Source organism: Apis laboriosa, unplaced genomic scaffold (assembly GCF_014066325.1).
Source record: "Apis laboriosa isolate Shangri-la unplaced genomic scaffold, ASM1406632v1 scaffold4_cov146, whole genome shotgun sequence".
Lineage (NCBI taxonomy): Eukaryota > Metazoa > Arthropoda > Insecta > Hymenoptera > Apidae > Apis > Apis laboriosa.
Genome location: NW_025223501.1, coordinates 2,897,980 through 2,921,440, shown reverse-complemented (window position 1 = coordinate 2,921,440; position 23,461 = coordinate 2,897,980). Strand labels below are relative to the sequence as shown.

The 23,461-nt window shown below is 31.4% G+C and overlaps 2 protein-coding genes across 3 annotated transcripts; both read left to right on the top strand.

Annotated features, from left to right (window-relative positions):
* Positions 1-1,084: 1,084 nt before the first annotated feature.
* LOC122717248 lies at positions 1,085-6,486 on the top strand. Its single transcript, XM_043941107.1, has 5 exons — positions 1,085-1,202; positions 1,355-1,552; positions 2,929-3,137; positions 5,293-5,433; positions 6,195-6,486. Exons 1-5 carry the CDS (start codon positions 1,085-1,087, stop codon positions 6,210-6,212), a joined length of 684 nt encoding a protein of 227 aa, XP_043797042.1. The 3' UTR covers positions 6,213-6,486.
* A 2,530-nt stretch (positions 6,487-9,016) lies between these two features.
* On the top strand, positions 9,017-23,016 carry LOC122717184 (ras-related protein Rab-3). 2 transcript variants are annotated; one of them, XM_043941008.1, is made up of 4 exons: positions 9,017-9,236; positions 16,883-17,104; positions 17,736-18,026; positions 19,078-23,016. In XM_043941008.1, the coding sequence occupies exons 2-4, from the start codon at positions 16,883-16,885 to the stop codon at positions 19,231-19,233; spliced, it is 669 nt and encodes a 222-aa protein (XP_043796943.1). In that variant the 5' UTR covers positions 9,017-9,236; the 3' UTR covers positions 19,234-23,016. The 2 variants fall into 2 exon arrangements, with proteins under 2 accessions (XP_043796943.1, XP_043796942.1); XM_043941007.1 differs by lacking the exon at positions 9,017-9,236 and adding an exon at positions 14,946-15,205.
* The last annotated feature ends 445 nt before the right edge of the window (positions 23,017-23,461 follow it).

Below are 23,461 nucleotides of genomic sequence, written 5' to 3'. Positions count from 1 at the left end.
AAGAGAAATAAAGATTGCATGAAATAAAACTTAATTAAACAGAGAGAGAGAGAGAGAGAGAGAGACGAAATAAGGTTAAGATAAATTGTTTTGAATTGAAGAATTATTAATTTCTTTTTAATGTGAAAAAAAAATTGAACGTTTCCATTTCGATTTTTTTGAGTTCGTTGGAAATTAAATATTGCACAAAGACAATCGAAATTTAAACATAAATATGTCATCAGGTTAAGAATGATAATAAAACATGATTATTATTGTTGTTGTTAAATAAATTTATCGTGGAATTAATAATTTCTGTGATAAAGATATATATTTAAAAATTGGTATTCAACTTACTTCGTGTTTTCCGTACAATTATTCTAATTCCCGTTTTTTTTTATTAAAATTAATTAAAAATTAATTACGTTTATAGTCCACAAGATTTTTCTCCTTACTAATATTCATTCTCGTTAAGTGCAAAAAAGTGTTTCCTCGAAGGATACGATTCTTTTAAATTTTAACAAGAATTTAATTAATATTGAATACAAATAATCTCGTTTAACTTCTTTAATATTTTTAACGATAATTTTATTTTAGTAATTCTTCAATTTTTTTTTTTTTTTTTTTTTACTTACGAGTATTAAATCTCGCTCTCAGAATTAAGAAACAATACTGACACAAGTTTATACAACTAATAATAAGCTGGACTTATTAAAAAGTTTAATTTTAATTCTAGGTTTAATTAAGTTCGAGCTGAGGGAAAATGAATATAAATTAGGTACAATATTTTCATGTTTTTGCTCTCGACATGATGTTTAATTAACACTATAAGCAGTTTAAGACGCGAAATTATAAAGGGAGGTTATTAGCAATAACCTTAATACATTATAAAGATTAAATAAAAGAGCGCAATTTTTAATGGCCGGGAACTGTTTTATTTTCTTTCAAAATTTCGATTAATATTCTATAAGGAAAGCTTAATTAAAATTCATTATACCATATAAATTTAAAACATTTTATTAAAACTTTCGAAAATTCCTTTTCGATTACACCTTTAACGATTTTATATCCAGTTACTTTCTTTAAGTATCGTTCACCATCGTAGATGGCGCTACGAAAGCTCATCCACCGAATATTTCTTCGCAGACAGGACACAGACGATGACATAATATCGAAAAAATCGTTGCAGACGGTGAAGCAGATCATCAACTTCCTGAAAGAACGTAAGAAATACGAATCGCAATATACATTTCTTCATTCATATTTATAAATTAACACCGTTAAATAAATTTTCTTTCTTTCACTTTCTTTTCCTTGCGCCATCGATTAATTATTTTAATTAAAAAATTCAAAAAACTGTTTTCGCGATTTCAAGATGCCAGAGAGGAAGGTTTATTCCGACGTGCAGGCCGTCGTGATCTCAGAAGAAGGATCTTAAATTCTTTGAAGAAAGGAGAGAAACCTCATTTAGGGAACAATGACGCGGCTTTGGAATGCGCAGCAGCGTTACAACTTTTCTTGTGTCATTTAAAGAAACCCGTCATGCCCCAGCACGTCCAGCAGCTTCTTCTGGGTAACCAAGAATTTTCTTTATTTTTCCTCCTTAAAAAGTTCCTAAAATAATTCTCAAACCATTATTCTCATTTAGAACTTTATAAGAAAATATTTGCATAAATGTGATCTATATGGAATTCTTTTCTTTTTAAATCTCTTAGAACTCCTTAAAAATTCAATGCAAATATTTAATATCGTAACTCAAATCGAGAGGCTGCTCTATCTTTTCTCCTAATTTATTTGTGCAATATAAATAATTAACTTATCAAGTCGAGCAAATAGAATTTTTCTTCTAAATCGTATTCATATAACCTATTAAAAATTTTGACGCAATTTAATATTATATTAATTTCATAGATTGAGAACCACTGTTATAGATACATACGAATGAATATGTATCCTTTTACGATATCATATTATATCATATCACATAGTAGACATAAATTTAATAAACTAAATTTTCTTGTTTCTCTTCACTTCCGTTGTATTAATATCGGCCAGTTCGACCATGCGACTAGAACAATTCGAGAATCATTTGCATTATGAACAATGTAATAAATTTTCGCACACGTAGCGTATCCGTGTGCAATTTGGCGAAAGGATAGCATCGTCGATAAAATTAACGAGTTCGCTTAAGTAATAATTCTCCGCGCGTTACCTAACCTCAAAATTGCAAACAGTGTACACTCATATTGCCCCTCCTCTTGACACGTTTTGAATAACGAAGTTGACAGATTTCGACACGATATCCTAACGCTTAAAAAAAAACGCGGCTCTAATTAAAATCGACGCTTGTTATTGGAAAGATAAATAAAGATCGACAAAAATTTTTTCAGTAATTTATTAAAATTTTCACAATTTGGAAGAAATATATTTTATTTTTTCAATTATAGAGCAAAAGTTTTTCTCTCTGTTAAAAAACTGTCAATTAATTCGTTATATAAAATAATTATACGATGTTTTCTATTAAATTGAGATAAAAGTACACCACACATATGTATTATAAGGAAAGAAAGCAATATGCTAATTAATAAAATGGATAATATCTCAATTATGATTTTATATAGAAAAGAAACATCGAATTATTTTCTATAAGGTATTTTCTATAAAGTAAAAAAAAAATTATACATTGAAGTATTCGTCGAAAATTTTTCACTTAAAAGTTACTATATTCAGAATTAATTTCCTCAAATATAATAATAGAAATTCTATTCCTCTTAATAATTAAATTATAATTAAACCAATATATCTAATATATCTAATCATTCTTTAAATAACGTATACAAAATCCATCATTCTGTTATAAATCTTTAATCTTTTTTAATGAATCAATATATATCTTCGAGATAAAAAGAATCAATACAACTAAATAAATCATTTTTACGTGATAACCAGCTGATAATCCCGGAGTGACCGCCCACATGATTGCCAGAGACGCCCTAGGATTGATACGACAGGATGTTGGTGGTCGTCATGGAGAGCTATTGGCTGGTCTTCTTGATTTACTGAGACACTTGACCCTTTCTGGTCCTCCATCCGAGAGATCAGAGCTTCGTGGTTCACCGCTTCCGATTGCACTGCTTCCAGTCTTCTTCACTTTAACGGTAAACTATCCCAGACCCGAACCGAATATGAAATAAAATTGCCACACTAGAGATCAAACTCTCGTTCGTCTCTGCTTCTAAGGATCATCAAAATAATATAAATTTGGATTCATGGTTGAAATATTGTCGTATTGGTGTCGTAATGGTATATAAGGTCCAAATTGTATTATAATAGACAAAAATATGATACCTACGGGCAAGTTCACATTATACTATCCGTCAACGACAAAAGATAATATCTTTTTACGCCATTTCGTTAGTCTTTTCTTTCAGCTGTACATCGTGCTAACCATGCCAACGCAACTTAATTTTAATGATCAAACAGGATCCTACGTTAACGTAAGAGGGTAAACACGAGATTCAACAATTCCGTAATTATATTCTCAGTGAAAATGATATATAGTGAGGTTATAAAATCAATTAAAGTTTAGAATTTAAAACATATAAGTGAATAACATATAATTGAAATTTTTTTTCTTTTCAAAGATCGATAGTTTAACATATTAATATATTTTAATTTACTCGTCTTTCATCAAGAATTCCATTATTATGCCATGATAGACGTTATTACAACTTTCATCTCAACTTCCATCATATTATGACTAAGCTTTAATGTACCTGCATTAGAGCAAACTATTTGTTAAGTTAGAAAAGTATCATATTCATATAAATACAGTGTTAAATTCGTTGAGAGAGAGAATCCAAATGTACTCTGACTTCGAGAACAAATTCTTTTGACATAACATCATAGCCAAACATTATTTGCAAATAAATTCTTGTGAAGGTATGAATACATTTAAAACGATTTTTAAGAGTCATTTTTTGCAAAAAGATTCTATATTAACAGTGAGAATTACTTATCTTAAGATAGTTTAAAAAGAAATAGTTTCAAGAGCAATTCTTTCAAATATTCGCACCTTAGCTTGCTCGTGCTTGTATACAACGATCATTTTACGAGTTGTGACATAAGAGATATGCGGAACCCGATGTTGCCAGTACGTGCCACAGCAATTCACAAAGAAGCCAATAACTGTAGTGACGTCAAATACATCTGGGATCAAAGGCTTGTTGCCTTATATATACATTGCTTGGTATATAGGAATATATATCGATAACCAATATCACAAACGCTTTGTTGATTGAAAGGAGATCTGGATGTTGGTTTCTATTGACCAACTAAGAAGAAGAATTCCGATAATTCATTTTTGATAATTCGTTTCGTGGTAATTTGATTGCCTTATGTTTTTATATTCATAAAAGTACAATTGTTTTAAGGAAATAAGATATATTGTTATTGAAAGTTGAAATTTCGAGCAGTAAAAATTAGTCTGAATTATGCCATTGAGAAAACTGGTAGAAAGTTGTATGTTAAATTTTTATCATTCAGTTTCGTTTGATTGCGAAGAACTTGCTTGTTATTAGAAGCTTTGATATTCGATTCACGTGCCGCCAGTTTGTTACTTATAATCTAGAGTAAGAGGATGTAGGAATAACAAGCAACCTGATGCTATTGTATTGTATTAAAAAGGAAACTTTGTTCTTGGGACTGAGGATGTAGTGAAAAAAGGCGAGGTACCTTCTGATAAGAGAACTGAATGAACATTAGCATACCAATTACTTTAGAACTTTGAAAATGTGCAAAGTTTTTTGAGCCATTCGACCTCTTTATTCGCGTAGAAAAAGTTATCATATGCATCTATATACTCGAAGCTTCTGGGAAACGAAAAGTTTCGTATGACAAAAACGTTATTCTATCATCTCTATCTTTTTTTAAATTGTACAATTTTCCTCACAGAGGCAAAGGATATTTCTACTTTATTTCTCATATGATCAAATAATCTCTCATGTTTAATAAATATAATAATTTAAACATTCTTATGAATCACAAAATTCAATTCAATTGATCTTTCATAACAAATTCAATTAATAAGTTTGCAGTTTATGCTTATTGTTCTTTGTATGTAAAAATTGAACTCATTCAAGGATCTTTTAAGTTTTCATTTCTATTATTATAAAAACATTTTTTTTTTTTTTTTTTTAAATGTTTCGTCGATTCAGCTTTCGAATCCAGATGTTCGAAACGGGTAAAGAGGAATCACGAAACACATGAATGAAGATTTCGACACGACTGATCGATCTCACTTTGCTATTTCAGCCGGCTGATCTGGTAAAATGGAAGCAAGTGGCCGCCAGATTCAGCGAATTAATTACCGAGGCCCCTGAGCAACTGCAGCTGAATGAAAATCGATTGTACGAAATAGAATCAACGAGGCTATCCATTGGGAACGCGGGCAACGTAAGAAATAGAAACTTTCTCAGGGCGTAGAAAAGATTAACTGGATATTGTTTTTCGAAAAACAATTTTTCTTCATCCGCCACTCGCGATGAAAAATTGAATATTTGAAAAAAAAAGAGAGAAAGAGAAAAGAATTTTTCCGTGGAGAGAGATTGAATCTTTATTTTTCTCTTTTTTAATGAAAAGAAAATTGTAAAATTACAAAGATAAGAGAAATAAAAGAATATGAAACGGAATATCTTTTAATGGAGTCAATGGTAATGTTAATTTTATGAATATTGATATACATATATATATATATATATATGTGTGTGTAGATTTCATTTAACTTATAAATATAGTTTGAATGTGATATACATATATATTTAGGACAATTTAAAATATTTTTCAATATTATTATCCTCTTGAATCGATATTCATAAATGTATATATAATAAAAAGATAATTTTGTTTTTGATATATTGATGATAGTATTTATAACATCATCTTTCAAACAAAAATAATAATCTTCAAATGATATAATTAAATACAATAATGAATTGATTTATAAAAAGATAAGATAAAATTAAATTCTTTATATTTAAAAAATAATAAATGAATCTGAAGATGAAAAAATAATTTTAAATATGAATTTCCCTTGTGACCAAGAGATGAAAAAAGAAAAAAAAAAAGAATGAGAAAAAAGGTCAAACAATCCTCTTTTTTTTTTCCAAGATAATTTTATTAACAAATTTACGTAAACGTCCCTCTTATCGTTTCAGGTTAGGTTGGAGAGATAACTGGGATTCTTGATGTGCCGTTGCACGGTCCACCGGCGAGTAGACTTCATCCAGTAATTTCCAATTCGAATTGAAAGCACCTAGTATTAAGCGGCATTACAAATGTAATTTTTTTTGTACACATGTAACGAGATATTTTAAATTACCTGCATTTCCGCCCATCCCTTCAATCGCGGAATTTAATTCCTTTTTTTTTTCCTAACATTACATTTTTTTTTTCAATATTTTTCTTCTTTTTTTTTCATTCTATTCTTGTCCTCTTTCTTCTTACTTAAGAAACTTTGATCCTTCATTTTGATTTGGAATGAAAATGATTTGGCGTGTAAAGAAAAAAAAATTAAGAATATATATATGTACGATATATATACGATAAATATGCTAGAGATTATCAATTTGTAATCAATTATATTTGAAAAAATATAAAAATAAATCAATTTTCTTATTAAACATTTTTTACTTTCTTATTGAGAACTTTATACAATCTTGTTAAAAAATATATAACATTTTATAAGTAATAATAAATTCCTATTTTACTCAAATATTGTCAAAGTTTTCAGATAATTGACTTACATCTCATTTTAAAATCAATCCAAATATCTACTGAATTGGAATTTAGCAGAAGTCACATCCTAAAACCACGCAATTTCCTCGTGACACTGTTCAGAACATCGCTTTCTGCATATTCTTCCTTCCCCCTCTCTCCCTATTCAGAAGACAATTTAAGTTAATTTAACATGGTCATCGTTACATCTCGAATTTGTCGTGCATCTCTACAATCTCTTTATCAAGGATCTTAGCTCAGATCTACATTTTCGTTCCGTGAAACGTCATTGAGAGAAATACCAGATGTCGTTATATGTCCCTTTCTAGGAATATTCGTATGGTTGCCTATAAATGACCCACTTCTGAGTTTAATTTGCGTGACGCCTTGTCGAATATCGAGAAGCAATGGGAGATGAGGCAATGGATTTCTAGTATGTATGAAACGAGTCTTGATGAAAATCGTCAAGTCATGATTAGTTTAGGTACTATTGTTCGAGATTCTGAATGATTGTATAGTGATTTTCGTGGTATAGTATAACCTTTAGAAATATGTGTTCTATAATCTTTTTTTAAGTTAAGATTTTATAATATTTATTGATAATAAATTTTACAATTATCAAAATTTCAATCTATTTTAAAATTTTATTATTTTTTTATATTGACAATTATAGAAAATTTATTTTTGTTTAAAAATTAAATATTAGATAAAAATGAAATAAAATTGATACGATTTCTCCTGCTTTTCCTCCTCCCCTCACGTATTCCTTGTGTATTCATATTGTGCGTCCAGTAATGGTCCTTGTACAATTTAATTTTCTTTCTGGCGCACTTTTCTTTTTCCAATGATATCAAACAAAACATCAACACAACATAACTTCTTATAAAGAACTTCCTTTGTTCTAGAAAAAACCCAATATTCTTCTTTCCTTCTTTATATTCTTTAGCAATTTCTAATTCAATCTATGGATGTATAAAATAAGAATCTTTAATACAATTTCCTTTTTTTTTGCAAATAATTTAAGAAAAATGAAAAAGCTAATTGAAGTTGAATTAATTATTCGTAATCAATTAATGTTTGATAGATTTTCTATTTAAGTGAAAATGTAAAGATATAGAATATATATATTATTTATTTCTAAATTTTTTTTTTAAATTTACACGTTAAATTTATCAGAGATATATTATAGAAAAAAATAATAAAAATCATTAATTTTTAACATATAAAATTTAAATTAAGAAATAAAAAATATATCTCTCATAGTTATATAAATATATACTATAAAAAAATATATACTCAAAAAATTGAACAAGATAAAAATTTATTACTATTTAAAAACAACCAAAAAACAATATTTTTTTAAAATTTGTAAATTTATAAATTATTATATTACATTAATAAATTAGTAAAATTAATCAAATTATAAAATTAACGAAATATTAATAAAATTACTTGAAAATTCATATTAAAATATTTCATATCTTAAAATATTTGTTTGAAATATATTTATATATGTGTAGATAACTACTTATACAGTTATCGATATAAATGATGTTAGACTTTATCTACTGAGTGTAATTATCGAGTGAGAGGAAATCAAATTAATTACAATTTAACTATTATACTATTAAGCATGTATTCAATTTTGTGCATATTTTAAAATCATATATAAATTTCGTATATAAGATATATTTTATTATTATTATCGACGGATGGAAAATTAATTGTTATTGTGCCGGTATATTATCTACAAATGATAAGTTGCATATTTTATATAATATTTAAAAATAATTATTTTATATATATATATAATATAATTATATTTTCACTAAATATATAGTTTATACACTCATCAACTATCTGCACTCGTACTACGATTCTAAATTGTGGGAAATCGTATCAAATACCTTTACTTTTTGCTTACGATTTGATGGTATTTCATTTCAGAACGATACTTTTATATTTCTATATTATTTGACAAATTGCATGGATAATTTACCCATGGTGGGTAACTGATTGACGATCGATGCGACAGATATCTTTTCAAAACTATCAAAAACTGGCCGCATTGTCGTAGGAATTGAAATTTCGTGAAATCAACAAGTGTCATTCGCACGAAATATGGGTTTTGCTGATAGTTTCGAGATGTCAGTCGGGTTGCCTGTGGCGCAGGCGCGGCCTTCCTCGGGATTGGTCTAAGGACGGGCGGGGGTCCACGAAATGGTCGATATTTTAGCTATAGCGGGCTACAGTGGCGCGAGGCTTTACCGAGGCCAGTCCAGTCTCCTTAAAATCGTCGTGAAACCATCCCTGTTGTGCTGCCGTGTGTTACGTCGCCGTGGTGTCGGGAAACTCTGTACTCGCGTATCAGCGTCGGAGTCATTTTTATCGTCGAGGCCAGGTGCAGGGGCCCAGAGTGCAGCGCGCGTTGTGCATTCCTACTATTCAGCGATCGACCGTGAAAGGATCAACACTTTTAGGAGGTACACATGTCGGGAATGACTCGTCGGACGAGAAAGCTTCATTCAGGCTTGGTCACATCCTCACGGAATACATTCAGAGTCCCGCGATTTCGAGGCTGAAACACATTTCTGTCCGACCAGCCAGTTCGTCGATAGAACGCTTATTGATTTCTTTCTGTCTCCCTCTATCTTTCTCCCACTCTCACGGTTTTCCTCTCGCTCATGCTAGAAACTGTGGCCGTCGAATCAACTTTTCATGCACTCTGCGCTTACACGAGCCTCGACTGCTTGTTCCCGCTTATGCATCACTTCTCATCCTCGTGATTAAAGATGATTAAAGACCGCCTTGACAATCTAATCTGGAAAATCTCGAATTCATGGCGTCTCAAAAAAAAATTTAAGTGTGAATTCCAGGATTGCTATGCAGGATCCAGGATAATGAATTTCGATCGTCTTTCAAGTTTCGTCATTTTTTTATATACAATTTCAATCTGACTGTCGATGACGATCCAAACTGTGTGACCTTCCCACCACTCTCTCTCTCTCTCTCTCTCTCTCTCTTATACCTCTCCCTCTTTCTCTCTCCTCTCTTGAAAGGGCAGACATGTCAGCTGTGATCACGTCGATGTTTAAGAACACGTATGATGCTCGTGCTGCTCCTGAAGAAGAAATTTATTAACGAATCGAGGATATATATATGTGTATATCGAAACAGGCGATCGATTTGGCGACCGAATTTATCGACCAGGCAGGCATCGCCGATATCGAGGAATTCGAGCGTATCGATCTGGACGCGTTTTCGGAATCCAAATTCGAGCGTCACGGAATACATATACGGAGGCTCCATCTTCCGTTCTACGTTCATTCTGCTAAATCGAAACTATGTAACGAGCGGCATGGTTGGTCAGGGGTTGGGAATCGATCTTTCAAAAATATTTGTTCTATTGCGAATAATACAGTCATACGTATAAGGGATGTAATTTAGAGTTCTTCACGATTCTTCATATTTTCTTCTTTACTCGTTGATGATTCTTCTTTAAAGAAAAAGTTTTAGAAAAGGAAAAATTTATTGTAAATGTAAAAAACTTATGATCAGGCAATGGATGCCAAAGGGATTTTGTGTCACTGTTTGAGAATCGTGTTTGAATATTAATTTATATTAGTAGATTGTTTTTTGTTTGTTGATATATCCTGAAGGAAAGATTGAAAAAAAATTAATCATACAATACGCATTAGGAAAGTCTTTTCAAAATTCAATTAATCATCTTTCAATAATTTAATTTATCAAATTGCTATTTCAAAACTTTTCACTATTTAAGCTGATGAATTAAAAAAATGAGTTATTTATATTTTTGATAATCATATACTATTATCAACATAGTATAATTTTTCTTATTATATTATAAATACTTTACTGATAATTTAAAGATTAAAATATATATAGAATATAATTTAACAATCAATAAACTTTATATATACAAAATTATACATTTAGAGCAGAAGAGCACATTTGAAAGTTTCAATTTTTATAATAATTCACAAAAGTCACAAATCTTTAATTATGATCCTGATAACAATTAATCAAGAAAGCTTGTGGTTTGTTACAAGAAAGCTTGCGAGATACAGATTGTTTAATTTTAATATTTTAATGGATTCATGGAAGAATTGAATGTATTCGAGGTTGAGAGACCCTTAGAGCACAAAGACCTGTGTGTCAGTTGTTGAAGAGTATTAACTATAGAAAAGATACGAGTGCTTGAAACATTTCATCATCCAAAGTTTCGTTTCAATAACAATTTATTGTCATCTAGTTGTTTTTTGATGCTTAACTTCAACAATGGCTGAAGTTAATAGTTTTAAAAAGGAATCTTTATTTTTTTAACTTTTATTCATATAAATTTATCAATATGTACATATCTAGTAAAATAAATCAACAATAGCTGTACAGATATATTATTTGTTATAATGCAGATTTCTAACTTTCCATAAACATTCCATAAACGAGATGTTAATTTTCAATTAAATTTTTTCCTGTTAAAAGTTTAATTGGAACATTTGATTTATGATGTTTGAAGATTATTGCTACACTAATGCTACACTTACAATGCAAAGCAAGAAGTTTAGATTGATATCAAGATACATAAACAGATTGCAAATGAAACATAATTATAAAAATCTTATTTCAAATTTATCTTTACCCATCTGAAATTATTCAAAGTCAATCGATCAATTCCTTTATATAAGAATATATGCATATTTTTTTCTGAACGTCATAGTTGACGTCAAAATATGTTTTCGAAAACTTATTTTTAGAGGAACGCTTTAAATTAATTTTCCACAGAACAACGCAATCTCTTAATTAAACGATAATTCATCATCCGAAAATCATTACACATATTTGCCAGGATCATGGAAAACAGTGTTGCCCTATCGATTTTATCTTTACACATCTTTTTAATCCTCCTTCTTCCTCGTCATATTACATATGTTAGAGTGTGCTCGTGCAACGCGTTATCGCATCCTTCTGGATGCATTCGTGCGCACCACGTCACTGTTTAACATAGGCGATACGATTATCGCGAACCTTGTTCCACTTTCTTCTGCCGCTTGAAGAATTGGGCGCGCGTGTCTGATGCGCGTGTATCTTCTTCGTAATATTTTTCGATTGGAATATCAATCGTCAAGCTTTCCAACATTCAATTTTCTCGATTTCTTCGTTTTCTTCATTTTCACGTTATATATTGATTTTTGCACCGTTCCATTATGCGAATTTGTATTACGTCGTTCGTTGATTGAAATATCAGTAGCTTAATCGTTCAACTCTTCGTCTACACTTCTTCTTCATTCATCAATCTCCATTCTTACGTAATCAAATTTTCTCCCGATGATAGATAAAAATGATTCCTCGATGAAAGGAGATAAATCTTCATTTGTCCTTGATCCTCTTTATCTTTTCTACATATAAAATTTAAATTTTCAATATCATAATATAAAATGAATCGAAAAATAATATTACAGAATCTTGTGTGCAATCTTGCTTCAAATACAGTCCCTTTATTTGATTTTAATCAAACTTGGAATCATATTGGCCTCAAATATCGATACACCTTATGGAATTAAAATTTGGAAAAATTTAATCTTTTCCGCAATTTAATTTTTCAAAATGATCGTAGACTGTAGACACATTGTAAAAAAATTTCTCCACAATTATTTTCAAATTCTTTTAAAAGGTTCGCAATGAAACATCATGAATTTTTTCAGTTTAATCTCTTTCTGAAATCTGAACTTTATTACGATGAATCGTATCATTCTCCATTTTGAACATCTCTGGAGAGCGATATCTGGTGGTTGGTGGCCAATATCGATATCGAGAAAAAGAAAAAAAAAAAGAAGAAGGATAATTACCGAACAATTTCGTAGAGAATCGAGTTACTTATGAAGAGTCTGGGAAGCGTCTGGATGCTCTTTTATCGAAGGGATAGGAGCATTTAGTTTGACGAGCATCGTAGAAACGAGCGGGGCAGAAACGATGGAACTTGAAATCCGAGGGAAATCTGTAGTTCTCCGCTACAGGCTCGAGCACGAAGAAAATCGATAAGATCCCTCCCACCAAGCGTAAAAAGCTCCAACTATGTGTCCGTGGACCTCGACGTCCACAGTTTATTTATAGACCTTCCATTTCTGAAATTTACTTTCGGCCATAACTGCACAGATCGCTCTCCAGTTGCACTTGATCGATCTGCCAATGTTTTCAACGTTTTTTCGGGACAATAGTTTGTCGAAAAATAGTTAATCTCCATTTTATTCTTGTTCTTACCGATAAATGATAAGTGCGATCATCGATTCAGTCGTTGCTCACTCAGAGATATCTCACGATTCTAATAGTGATGTGATTGGTGTCATATTTAATATTTTTAAAGTTTGTCCCAATGATTGGCATATTTAATTATAATTCATAATTGGTGAATTTTTATCATTATATGAATATTTTGCAATTTTAAATCAAAATGCACGGTAGCAATATGTGATACATAAATAAGGAAAATTTTTTTTATACTTGGATAATTTCATTTCTTTCATAATAATAACACACAGGATTAAAATGCATCGTGATATCCAAAATATGTAAAAATTTTACTACTTTTTATATAAATAATAATATTAAGAATTATATATTTTTTACAAATTATATAATTCAGATTGCATTGTGATATCCAAAATATATAAAGATTTTGCTTTACCTTTTATATAAATAATAAGTTAAGAATTATGAATATTTTCACAAATGATATAATTCAGGTTGCTAAACTGCATTGTGATATCCAAAATATATACAAATTTTGCTTTACCTTTTATTCATATTATTTTATATATATTATTATTTATTTTTTATATAAATAATGAATTAAAAACCGTTTCACAATTATATAATGCAATTTCAGGTTGTTGAAATATATTGTGATATCCAAAGTATAAAAGTTTTACTATCTTTTTTATATAGATAATAAATTAAGAACTGTTTCTATTTTCACAAATTATAATGCATTATAATTAATGCATCTTGGATATCCAAAATATATAAAAATTTGTGATTTATTCGTATTATTTTAAATATATATATTTATTATTATTTATCTTTCACACGAATAATAAGTTAAGAACCGTTTCTATTCACGTTATCACAAATTATATAATGCAATTTCTAGTCTTGTCACATAGACGTACTGTTTTGTTTCAATGCCAGACGTAATATTCTTATCTCCTTATTTCCTTCACCGTCTCTCTATTTCCTCAAACCATCAACCGTCTCATTAGTACACGTAACCTGCACACGTCTATAGCCACACCTATAGCATCCGGAAACACGGACTCGCTATCCTACATTTGCCTAGGAAAACATAGGATGCATAATCCTCGATTACAATGAATGAATTATTTAACAAATCGTTGAACTTCACGATTAAGAAAAAAAAAAATTCGTTTGAGAATCGAAAAATAAATTTTCCAAAAATGTTACCTACCGATGATAAAGAATGAATAAATCGTCGCAATATTTCGTATATTGCTTTCGTACGAACGAGAGGAATCGATGAATCGTGGATTCTATTGAACCACGTGTTTTTTTTTATACATCCACCTGTAATTCGAGGTTATCGGATTTGATTGTTCCCATTGCGGGATTATCGATCGTGCGGTTTATCACGGCTACGAAATTACATTCGATGGCAATATAATGGGATGACAGCAATATGAAAGAAAACGAATATTATATTATACATTAGAATTAAATTTTTCAAAAATTTTTTTTTTCTTTAGATTATTTGATACAACAATTGGAATGAATATATAAATGAACTGTGTCGAAACTTATTAATTTTATAATATTAATTTATAAGCGAAAAAAAGTTTGACTAACTTGAAAATTTTGTTCTAAATTATTATTATTATTATTATATCAACTAATCACTTTCCTGATTTCTATATATATATATATACATATACATTAAATAAAAACACGAGTAGTAATAAATTTATCGAAAAAAAGTTTGAAAAAAAAATGAGCACCCAATTGGCGCCATTGTTCCTCCAGCCCTGGTGTGGGCGTGTTTATAGAGAAACCGCGATACCGTCGAAAGGAACGAGATACGAGGAACGGGTAAACCCGGAAGGAAACGAAAGAGTCGCGCAAGAGTCACACAATTGGCTTGACACAAGTGGATATTTCTAACCCCCCTCAAAAAAAAATTTTATTTTCTTCGCGCTGTTTATCATATATCTCTTCTGTCGCGATCTTTCGTTGCAAATTGTTCGTTGAATTTTTTGGGAAAAAAAATTTTTGCCCGCTTGGAATGTCGAAGGGACTCGAAAATCGGGCGGAGAATTCGATAAAGGATACCAGGCCACCTGTGAAGGATTCCGTGCTGGAACTGAGGACGAGAATGGCACGAATGATGTCCATCGTTGATATCACCCCACGCGACAGACGTTCGGTATTTTATATTATAGCGGCGATTCGTTTTCTTCTTTTTCTCCTCCTCGCGATAAACGATGAACAACAAGTTCGACAACAATTACAACGTTAGATTAGAAGGAAGTGAATTATGTATGACGGTGGTATAGTACAAAGTAGTGGAGATATATCTATGTTGTTTCAGTTCAGTTTTCCAAACTCATCGTGAATTTTGAATACTTTATGCGATCAATCGATAATTATTATCGTGCAGAATTGTAATAAATTTATAAATATGCCAAATTGATATCATGGTGATGAATAGAGAATAGTTAGGATCGAGTCTCAGAGGAAACAATAATATATTCGAATAATAATTGGATAATTAAACAATTAGAGAAATGTGTTCATAAATGTATATTTTTGTAGTGATGAGTGAATATCAGCTTAGAGATCAATCTATTAATTAATTTTATATAAATATTATCATTGGTAACATATATCACATCTGACTTAAATGTTAAAAAAGATCTATATGCAAATAAATATCATAATTAGTTAAAAGTACTAATAAATTCCAAATCCATAGCAATAATTGAATACAATTAGAGAAATGTGTATTTTTGTAGTGATGAGTGAATACTAGCTTAAAGATCAAATTATTAATTAATTTTACATAAAAATCATATATAACATACATCATATCTGACTTAAATGTTAAAAAAGATTTATATGAAAATAAGTATCATAATTAATTAAAAGTACTAATAAATTCCAAATCCATAGCAATAATAATTAAAGAAATGTATATTAGTGATACTAGCTTAGAGATCAAGCTATTAATTAATTTTATATAAAAATCACATTGGTAACATATATCATATCTGATTTAAATGTTAAAAAAGATCTATATGCAAATAAGTATCATAATTAGTTAAAAATACTAATAAATTCCAAATCCATAGCAATAATTGAATACAATTAGAGAAATGTGTATTTTTGTAGTGATGAGTGAATACTATCTTAAAGATTAAATTATTAATTAATTTTACATAAAAATCATATTGGTAACATATATCATATCTGACTTAAATATTAAAAAAGATCTGTATACAAATAAATATCACATTGGTAACATATATCACATCTGACTTAAATGTTAAAAAAGATCTATATGCAAATAAGTATCATAATTAGTTAAAAGTACTAATAAATTCCAAATCCATAGCAATAATAATTAAAGAAATGTATATTTTGTAGTGATACTAGCTTAGAAATCGATCTATTAATTAATATTATTAATTAATTAATTTACTATTAATTAATTAATTTATATAAAAATCACATTGGTAACATATATCACATCTGACTTAAATGTTAAAAAAGATCTGTATACAAATAAGTATCATAATTAATTAAAAATATTAATAATTCCAAATTCATAGCAATAATAATTGAATACAATTAGAAAAATGTGTTCATAAATGTGTATTCTTGTAGTGATGAATGAATACTAGCTTAGAGATCAACCTATCAATTAATTTTATGTAAAAATCACATTGATATATCACATCTGACTTAAATGTTAAAAAAGTATCACAATTAATTAAAACCATTCCTAATAAATTCCAAATCTATAGCAATATCGATACTCAATCTAATGTAAATCTAATCGTCGAACGTACGTGTGTTTTTTAAATGGAAATTTGTTCGCCAGATGGCGGGCCAGGATCCAAAATTTCAGAAGGAGGCCGCGGACCAAAACTTCGATTACATGTTCAAGCTGCTGATCATTGGGAACTCGTCTGTTGGTAAAACGTCCTTCCTGTTCCGCTACGCGGACGATTCCTTCACCTCGGCCTTCGTATCGACCGTGGGCATCGATTTTAAGGTGAAAACGGTTTTCAGACACGACAAAAGGGTCAAGCTACAGATCTGGGTCAGTATACATTCTCCCGTAATTTGTTACGTAGCTTCTTTCGAAAGAAATCGCAAAATTCCAAAGATAAACCCATTCTCTTCCTTTCTTCTCTTTGCTTTCAATTTAAAATACATAAAATATATAAGGAATAAAAATAAAAAGATTTAAAATAGATAAAATATATAAGGAATAAAAATAAAATATATATAAGGAATAAAATAATAATAATAAAAAGAAAAATACGTAATTGCATTTTGGACATTTTTCAAAACATTTTTCAAAACATGATAAAAAAAATAAATCGTAAAATTTTTGAAGGAGGAGAGAAATATTTTTCACCAATCATTCTATTCAATTTCGCAAATAAAATACAATAGGTTGAAAGTCGTAATATTTACCTTCACCCACGCTCGCCATCATTTGTTATTCAACTCCGTGTGTATTATAGTGTTTACGACTTGTTTATTTCAAATTATTTAAAATCATATTTCCTCCTTGCACAAAAAAATATAATTTACGAGAAGGAAAGAAAGAAAAAAAAGGAATTGATCCACACAAAATTTCACGAAAAAATTCTCCTTAACCGATCATACCGATTCATTTCGAACGATCTCGTCAATCCCGTTAATCGTTATCAATTGTATTTTAGGACACTGCAGGTCAGGAAAGATACAGAACAATAACGACGGCCTATTACAGAGGCGCGATGGGCTTCATCCTAATGTACGATATCACGAACGAGGAGTCGTTCAATTCGGTGCAAGATTGGGTAACGCAGATCAAAACGTACTCGTGCGACAACGCCCAGGTGATCTTGGTCGGCAACAAGTGCGACATGGAGGACGAAAGGGTGATCACCACCGAGAGAGGCAAACAATTGGCGGACCAACTGGGCGTCCAGTTCTTCGAGACGTCGGCCAAAGAGAATATTAACATTAAGGTAAAGAAAAAAGATTGATCTAACGATATTTTTAAAAAAACTGAAAAAAAAGAAATGCGTTAAATCCATCGATATATTTTCTCACAAGTTTTTAAAATCAACTTTCGTCTTCGAATTTTCCAAGAAGAAATTCGAACGAAAATTTAAACGAGAAACAATAATTCGTCGTATTCGATCCAAAGATCTGGAATTTGTGCGAAAGTTTTTAAAATCAACTTTCATCTTCGAATTTTCCATTTCCAAGAAAAAATTCAAACAAAGGTTTAAACAATAATTCATCAAAGATCGAAACCTGGATAGAGGTAGATAGATCAGGTTTATACAAGCTACCTTTTTATGAAAGTCGCGTATACAGAACGCGTACATAGCATAGAAACCATTTTCATTTTTCTTTCCTCGCCTGTTTACCAGCCCATTATCCCAACTTAAACCGAGCGCAGGTTGAAAAAACGTTATCGGTGTCACGTTTCCTACTCACGTTTATTTCTATCCGCAACGTGTGTGTAAACACGGTGGCATCGTTACCTTCCAGATATCCTCGATTATCCGCTCCGATCCCCATTAATCATCAGCAGCAGGACGGGTCGAATCTATTCACACCGACGTATCGACGTTCGTCCGATCGATTTTCCCGCCCACGATTGCGACTACCTTGAGACCTACCTCGTCGTGACGTAGCTCGTGCTTTTTTTTTTTTTTTATCAGATTTTAAACGGTATTAAACGGAATGAAAATAGGATGTTACACATCCTAGTAACGCAAATACACTTCGATTAATGAGAAAAAAAACGTCTAACTCGCGAGGGAATTAATTGCGAGTTTATTGTTGCACAACGTGAGCATAGATATAAACTAAATTTAAATTTTTCGATCAATTAGGCGTCGATTGATTATTTTCGAAGAATCTTCGACGAATTTTACGATCATTTTAAAAACTAAATTTTAAAAACTAAATTTTAAAAACTAAACTACGTAGAAGAATTTGATGCTAAGAATTTGGTTCGAAAGGAAGGAAATGTTGACGAGAGATCTAATCATTTCTCATCCGCAGACGGTGTTCGAGCAGTTGGTGGACATTATATGCGACAAGATGAGCGAATCCCTGGACAATGATCCGACCCTAATCGCGGGCGGAATGGGCCAGGCGAAGGGTCAACGGCTCACCGACCAGCCGACGAATCCAACAGACGACAATTGTAATTGCTAAGAACGTGGACGCCCATCTACGATCGCTAATCCAAGAGAGATATTAAGAAGAACGATAATCGACGAGAAGAGTAAAAAGATAAGGAGAAAAAGAAGAAGAAAAAGGAGAAGAAGAAGAAGAAGAAGAAGAATAAATATTAGAAGAGAAACGCGTGTATGTCTATATGTACATGTGTGCGTATGAACGCTGTATGCGTATGTGACCCGTGTGTATCCATAGTGTATACATGTATGCGTGTGCATAGAAGAGAGGAGAAAGCGCGAAAGAGAGGGAAGAGGAGGAGGAGGGGAAGGAGGAAGGTCGAGCGATAAACACTTCGGTTCGCTTTGCTTCTTCTCGTCTTTGTTTTTTTCCGGCCGTTCTTCGTTCCGCTCTTCTTCTTTCCTCCTTTCTCGATCGATATATTTATATATGTACACAAAATATTATGTATATGCGCAAGGGCGAACTGCGAAACTATCGATCGATTGTTCGAAAAATTTCCTTTCGATAATTTTAAACGAATTCTTCTTATTTTAATTTCGAAAAATATCTTACTCGGAGATTTTATTTTTTTTAACGATTTAAATTTCATTCTCTTCGACTCGTTGTTTGTTTTGAATTTACTATAATACGGAATGTTAGATAATATAATCCGAGTTATATTCGACGTTCACTTGGAAAATTAGAGAAAAACTCGAGTTTTTTTTTATATAATAAATCTCTCTTTTTTTCTTTCTTTCTTTCTTTCTTTTTTTTTTTTTTTTAATAATCGTTTTGACGTTCTCGAAGATCGATTCACTGACTTACTATTTATTAGTCACGCGATTCGCCCTGTATAATACATATATAAATATGTATGACGATTGTAGCCTGATTGCGCGGAGGTGTCATCGAGCTAATCCGAGTCCGATCACGAGCAGACGTTACAGTTTTTGTTTTTGTTTTTTTTTTTTTTCCTTGGGTTCGACGGGGAAACTCGAAAAGAGGGATTTCAGGAAGATGAACATTTGCAAAGAGCGAATTCTGACGAATCCTGAATCTTGAATTGTTCGTGACAAGAAAAAGAATAAAAAAAAAAAAACGCGTTTAAATTTACCGCCTTTTTCGCCCGCTGATTCTTGTCGCTTGTAACTTTTGATTTCCAATTTCTTTCTTGCACACATTCGCTCGGTTAACATTTTCTTAAAAAAAAAAAAAAAAAAAAAGAAGAAAAAGAAAAATTACAATCAAATTACATCGGGAGAAGGAATTCGTATTTTGAAAAATTAATCAAATCTCTCCAAGTTTTTCGTTTTCTGCTCGATTAATCGACGTTAAGCTGGACAATAAGCGAAAGAATCGTTTGAAGTGAATCGAAAAAAAAAAAAAAAGGAAAGAATTTTTCTCAAAGGCTCGATTTCACTTCGAATGAGACATTCGAACGAAAGATAAGGCGGATGAACATTCGAACGAGGCAGAACGTGATTTGTCCCTTCAGAGACAACTCGAGAGCGAACTGATTCAAGGCGTCATCTTTTCTTCGATCTCCTTCCCGTTTTTTCTTTCTTTTTTTTTTTTTTTTTTTTTTTCTTCTTTTTCCACCCTCCTCTCCCTGGTCAGTTCGTTCCGGATCTCTCGAATTAAATTTATCGAAATCCCCCCTCGAAGGAGTTCGATTCAATTTCGAAGAATTGACAAAACGTTGACGACTTTAAGCGCACCTTAAATCGAAGATCTGAAAATTCTCGACCGGGAAGCGAATAAGGATTTGGCACCGTCCACGCTTGAGAAATACACACACATATATATATTAAAGAAAGATACGATTAAAATAAAATCCGCGTGGAGGATCTCTGCGTCACTAAAATCTATCACTGACTCGTTTCCATCGACAATATAAGATCACTTTTTTTTTTTCAAGCGTGTTCGAGGCTTCGGCGCCCCTACTGTCGACGCAACAACGACGAGTTAGGGCGATTCTGGTAACGAGAAAAAAAAAAAAAAAAGAAAAAAAGAAAGAAAGAAAGAAAGAAAAAAAGGATAAAAAAAATTGAAAAAAGAAAAAAAAAAGTCGAAATATATCTGTACGTGTTGTATTCTCAATTGGCGTTTCCTTTCCCTTCTCGTAAGGGGGGGGGAGAGGGGGGGAAGCGTGCTCGTGTTTTTTTTTTTCACCAAGAGGAGGCTGATTCTCCCTCGAACCGAATATTTGTTCTCGACTACGTCGATCCGATGCACAATCTTTTAAATCTTTTCGAATCCTCCTTGATGGCTCGTTCAAAGCTCGAGCACCTGAGACGATGTTAATAGAAATTGTTCGGCGACGGCTGAAGTACGTTGGCGTACGTGGACGCTCGAAACGAGGCTCGTCGTCTCGTGGATCTCGAGAAAAAAAACGTTCAACACCTCGGCGTCTTCCTCTTCTCGGGAGGAATTCATTTTTTTCCCCATCTCGAGACGATAATTTCCCAATTCGAGAAAATCGAGAAATTTTTAAAACGATCGATCAGCTGGGGGAGCTTAAACGTGGCGAGAATTCGTGTGAGATTAAATAATATTCTCAGGTGAGAGAAGATTTGTAATTCTTTAACAATGCGTGTGATTAACGCTAAAACGAATAGCAAAAATTATTGGAAATTTTCTAAGAAGTATTATAGCAAAATTATTCCGTAAATAATTAGAGAGAGAAAGAGAGAGAGAGAGAGAGAGTGAGAATGAGAGAGAGAGAGAGAGAGAGAGAGAGAGGAGAGAAAAAATTAAAAGCGTAAAGAGAAATGGAAATTTGTTAAATTTTGTAAAAAAAATTAGGAAATCGAGGAAGCAAGGATTCTTTCTTGTTGTTCTCCCAATTGTTTTACCAATCGCGTGACAATAAGAGGAAGAATTTGTTTCGGATCGATCGGAAGGTGGGGAGCATGCCGGCCATTTTGCTTGCTCGCGCGTCGATGCCCTCCCCCCATTTCTCGAAACGATCTTAACGATGAATTACGAGGCTCGCACGATAAAACAGAGAGAATCGATGTTCGTTGTTGGCAAACTTTTTTATCGACGTTCAGTGAACGAGTCGCACCCATAGAGGAATTTACTTCCGAGAGAGACAACCATCCCGGCAAAGATATACTTCGTATTCGCGTGTCACTTGTGGACAAACATCTATGTTTGGATGTTTGGAAAAAGCAAATTACGGGGCATTCAATTGATTTTCTTCGTTGTAATATGTAATGAAAGGCTTACAAAGGCCGAGAACGGTGTTTATTTTAAGATTTTTTTAAGCGTTCCACGATATATATATATATATATACACACATACACACACTGTATTTTGACCATGAATAGATATAAAAGGAGAGGAGCAACAATGCGCGCATCGATATTTGGCGTCAATTATCATTGAAAAAAAAAAAAAAAAAAGGGATAAGCGTCCAATCCGATTACTTCAGTCGTTGCTCGGCGTTAAAAACCTACTAGGCAAGCTGCCCTCTGTACATAAAGAAATATATATATATATATAAATACCTATTATATATTATATATATAAATATATATATATATTATTGAATCTGTAATGAAAAGTGTACTGTAAGCGTTAATTATTTCGTGTCAACTCAGATACGATTCACTAAGTCGCGGAAATGCAGTCTGCGCCATTGTGTAATCGAGAATTAAAGAAACTATAAGAGGAAAAAAAAAAAAAGGAGAAAATGGACAAAAAAAAAACGAAAAAAAAGAAAAAAAAGGAAGGGAAAAAAATTATCTATCGATCGAAAAATTGTACGATTGTATCGATCAATGAATCGGAGAAAAATAAAACTGTGCTGTTAATATGGAGGTGTGATGATCGACGGAAATCAAAGAATTTCTCTCTCTCTCTCTCTCTCTCTCTTTCTGTTTTTTTTTCTTTTTCGAAATTTTTTTCAACCATTTTTTTTTTTTTTTTTAAGTTAAGATTCGATTACGCTCTAATTTTTTATTTCGATCTTTTCCCCAACAAATTTTTTACTTCATGTTTTTATCACATTTTCCTGTATTAATATTATCTTTCAGATACTTTCAGAATCGATCACGTATAACAGATCAGACATATTCGTGAGATTAAATTATGATTATCCAATTTAATTATAATGTCCAATTCTTTATATATGAATTATTATAAATATTCTTTGCTTAGGGGTTCTTAATCCTCAAGATCATCAACAACGAATTCCTTTATTTTTTCACAATATTAAAACATATTACATTATCCAAAAAAAAAAANAAAAAAAAAAAA

Coding starts and splice junctions, on each gene's coding strand:
- LOC122717248 (XM_043941107.1), top strand. CDS start 1,085: ATGGCGCTACGAAAGCTCATCCACCGAATATTTCTTCGCAGACAGGAC. Junction 1,553..2,928: donor CGTCCAGCAGCTTCTTCTGG/GTAACCAAGAAT, acceptor CGTGATAACCAG/CTGATAATCCCGGAGTGACC. Junction 3,138..5,292: donor CAGTCTTCTTCACTTTAACG/GTAAACTATCCC, acceptor TTGCTATTTCAG/CCGGCTGATCTGGTAAAATG.
- LOC122717184 (XM_043941007.1), top strand. CDS start 15,065: ATGTCGAAGGGACTCGAAAATCGGGCGGAGAATTCGATAAAGGATACC. Junction 15,206..16,882: donor CCCCACGCGACAGACGTTCG/GTATTTTATATT, acceptor TTTGTTCGCCAG/ATGGCGGGCCAGGATCCAAA. Junction 18,027..19,077: donor AAGAGAATATTAACATTAAG/GTAAAGAAAAAA, acceptor TCTCATCCGCAG/ACGGTGTTCGAGCAGTTGGT.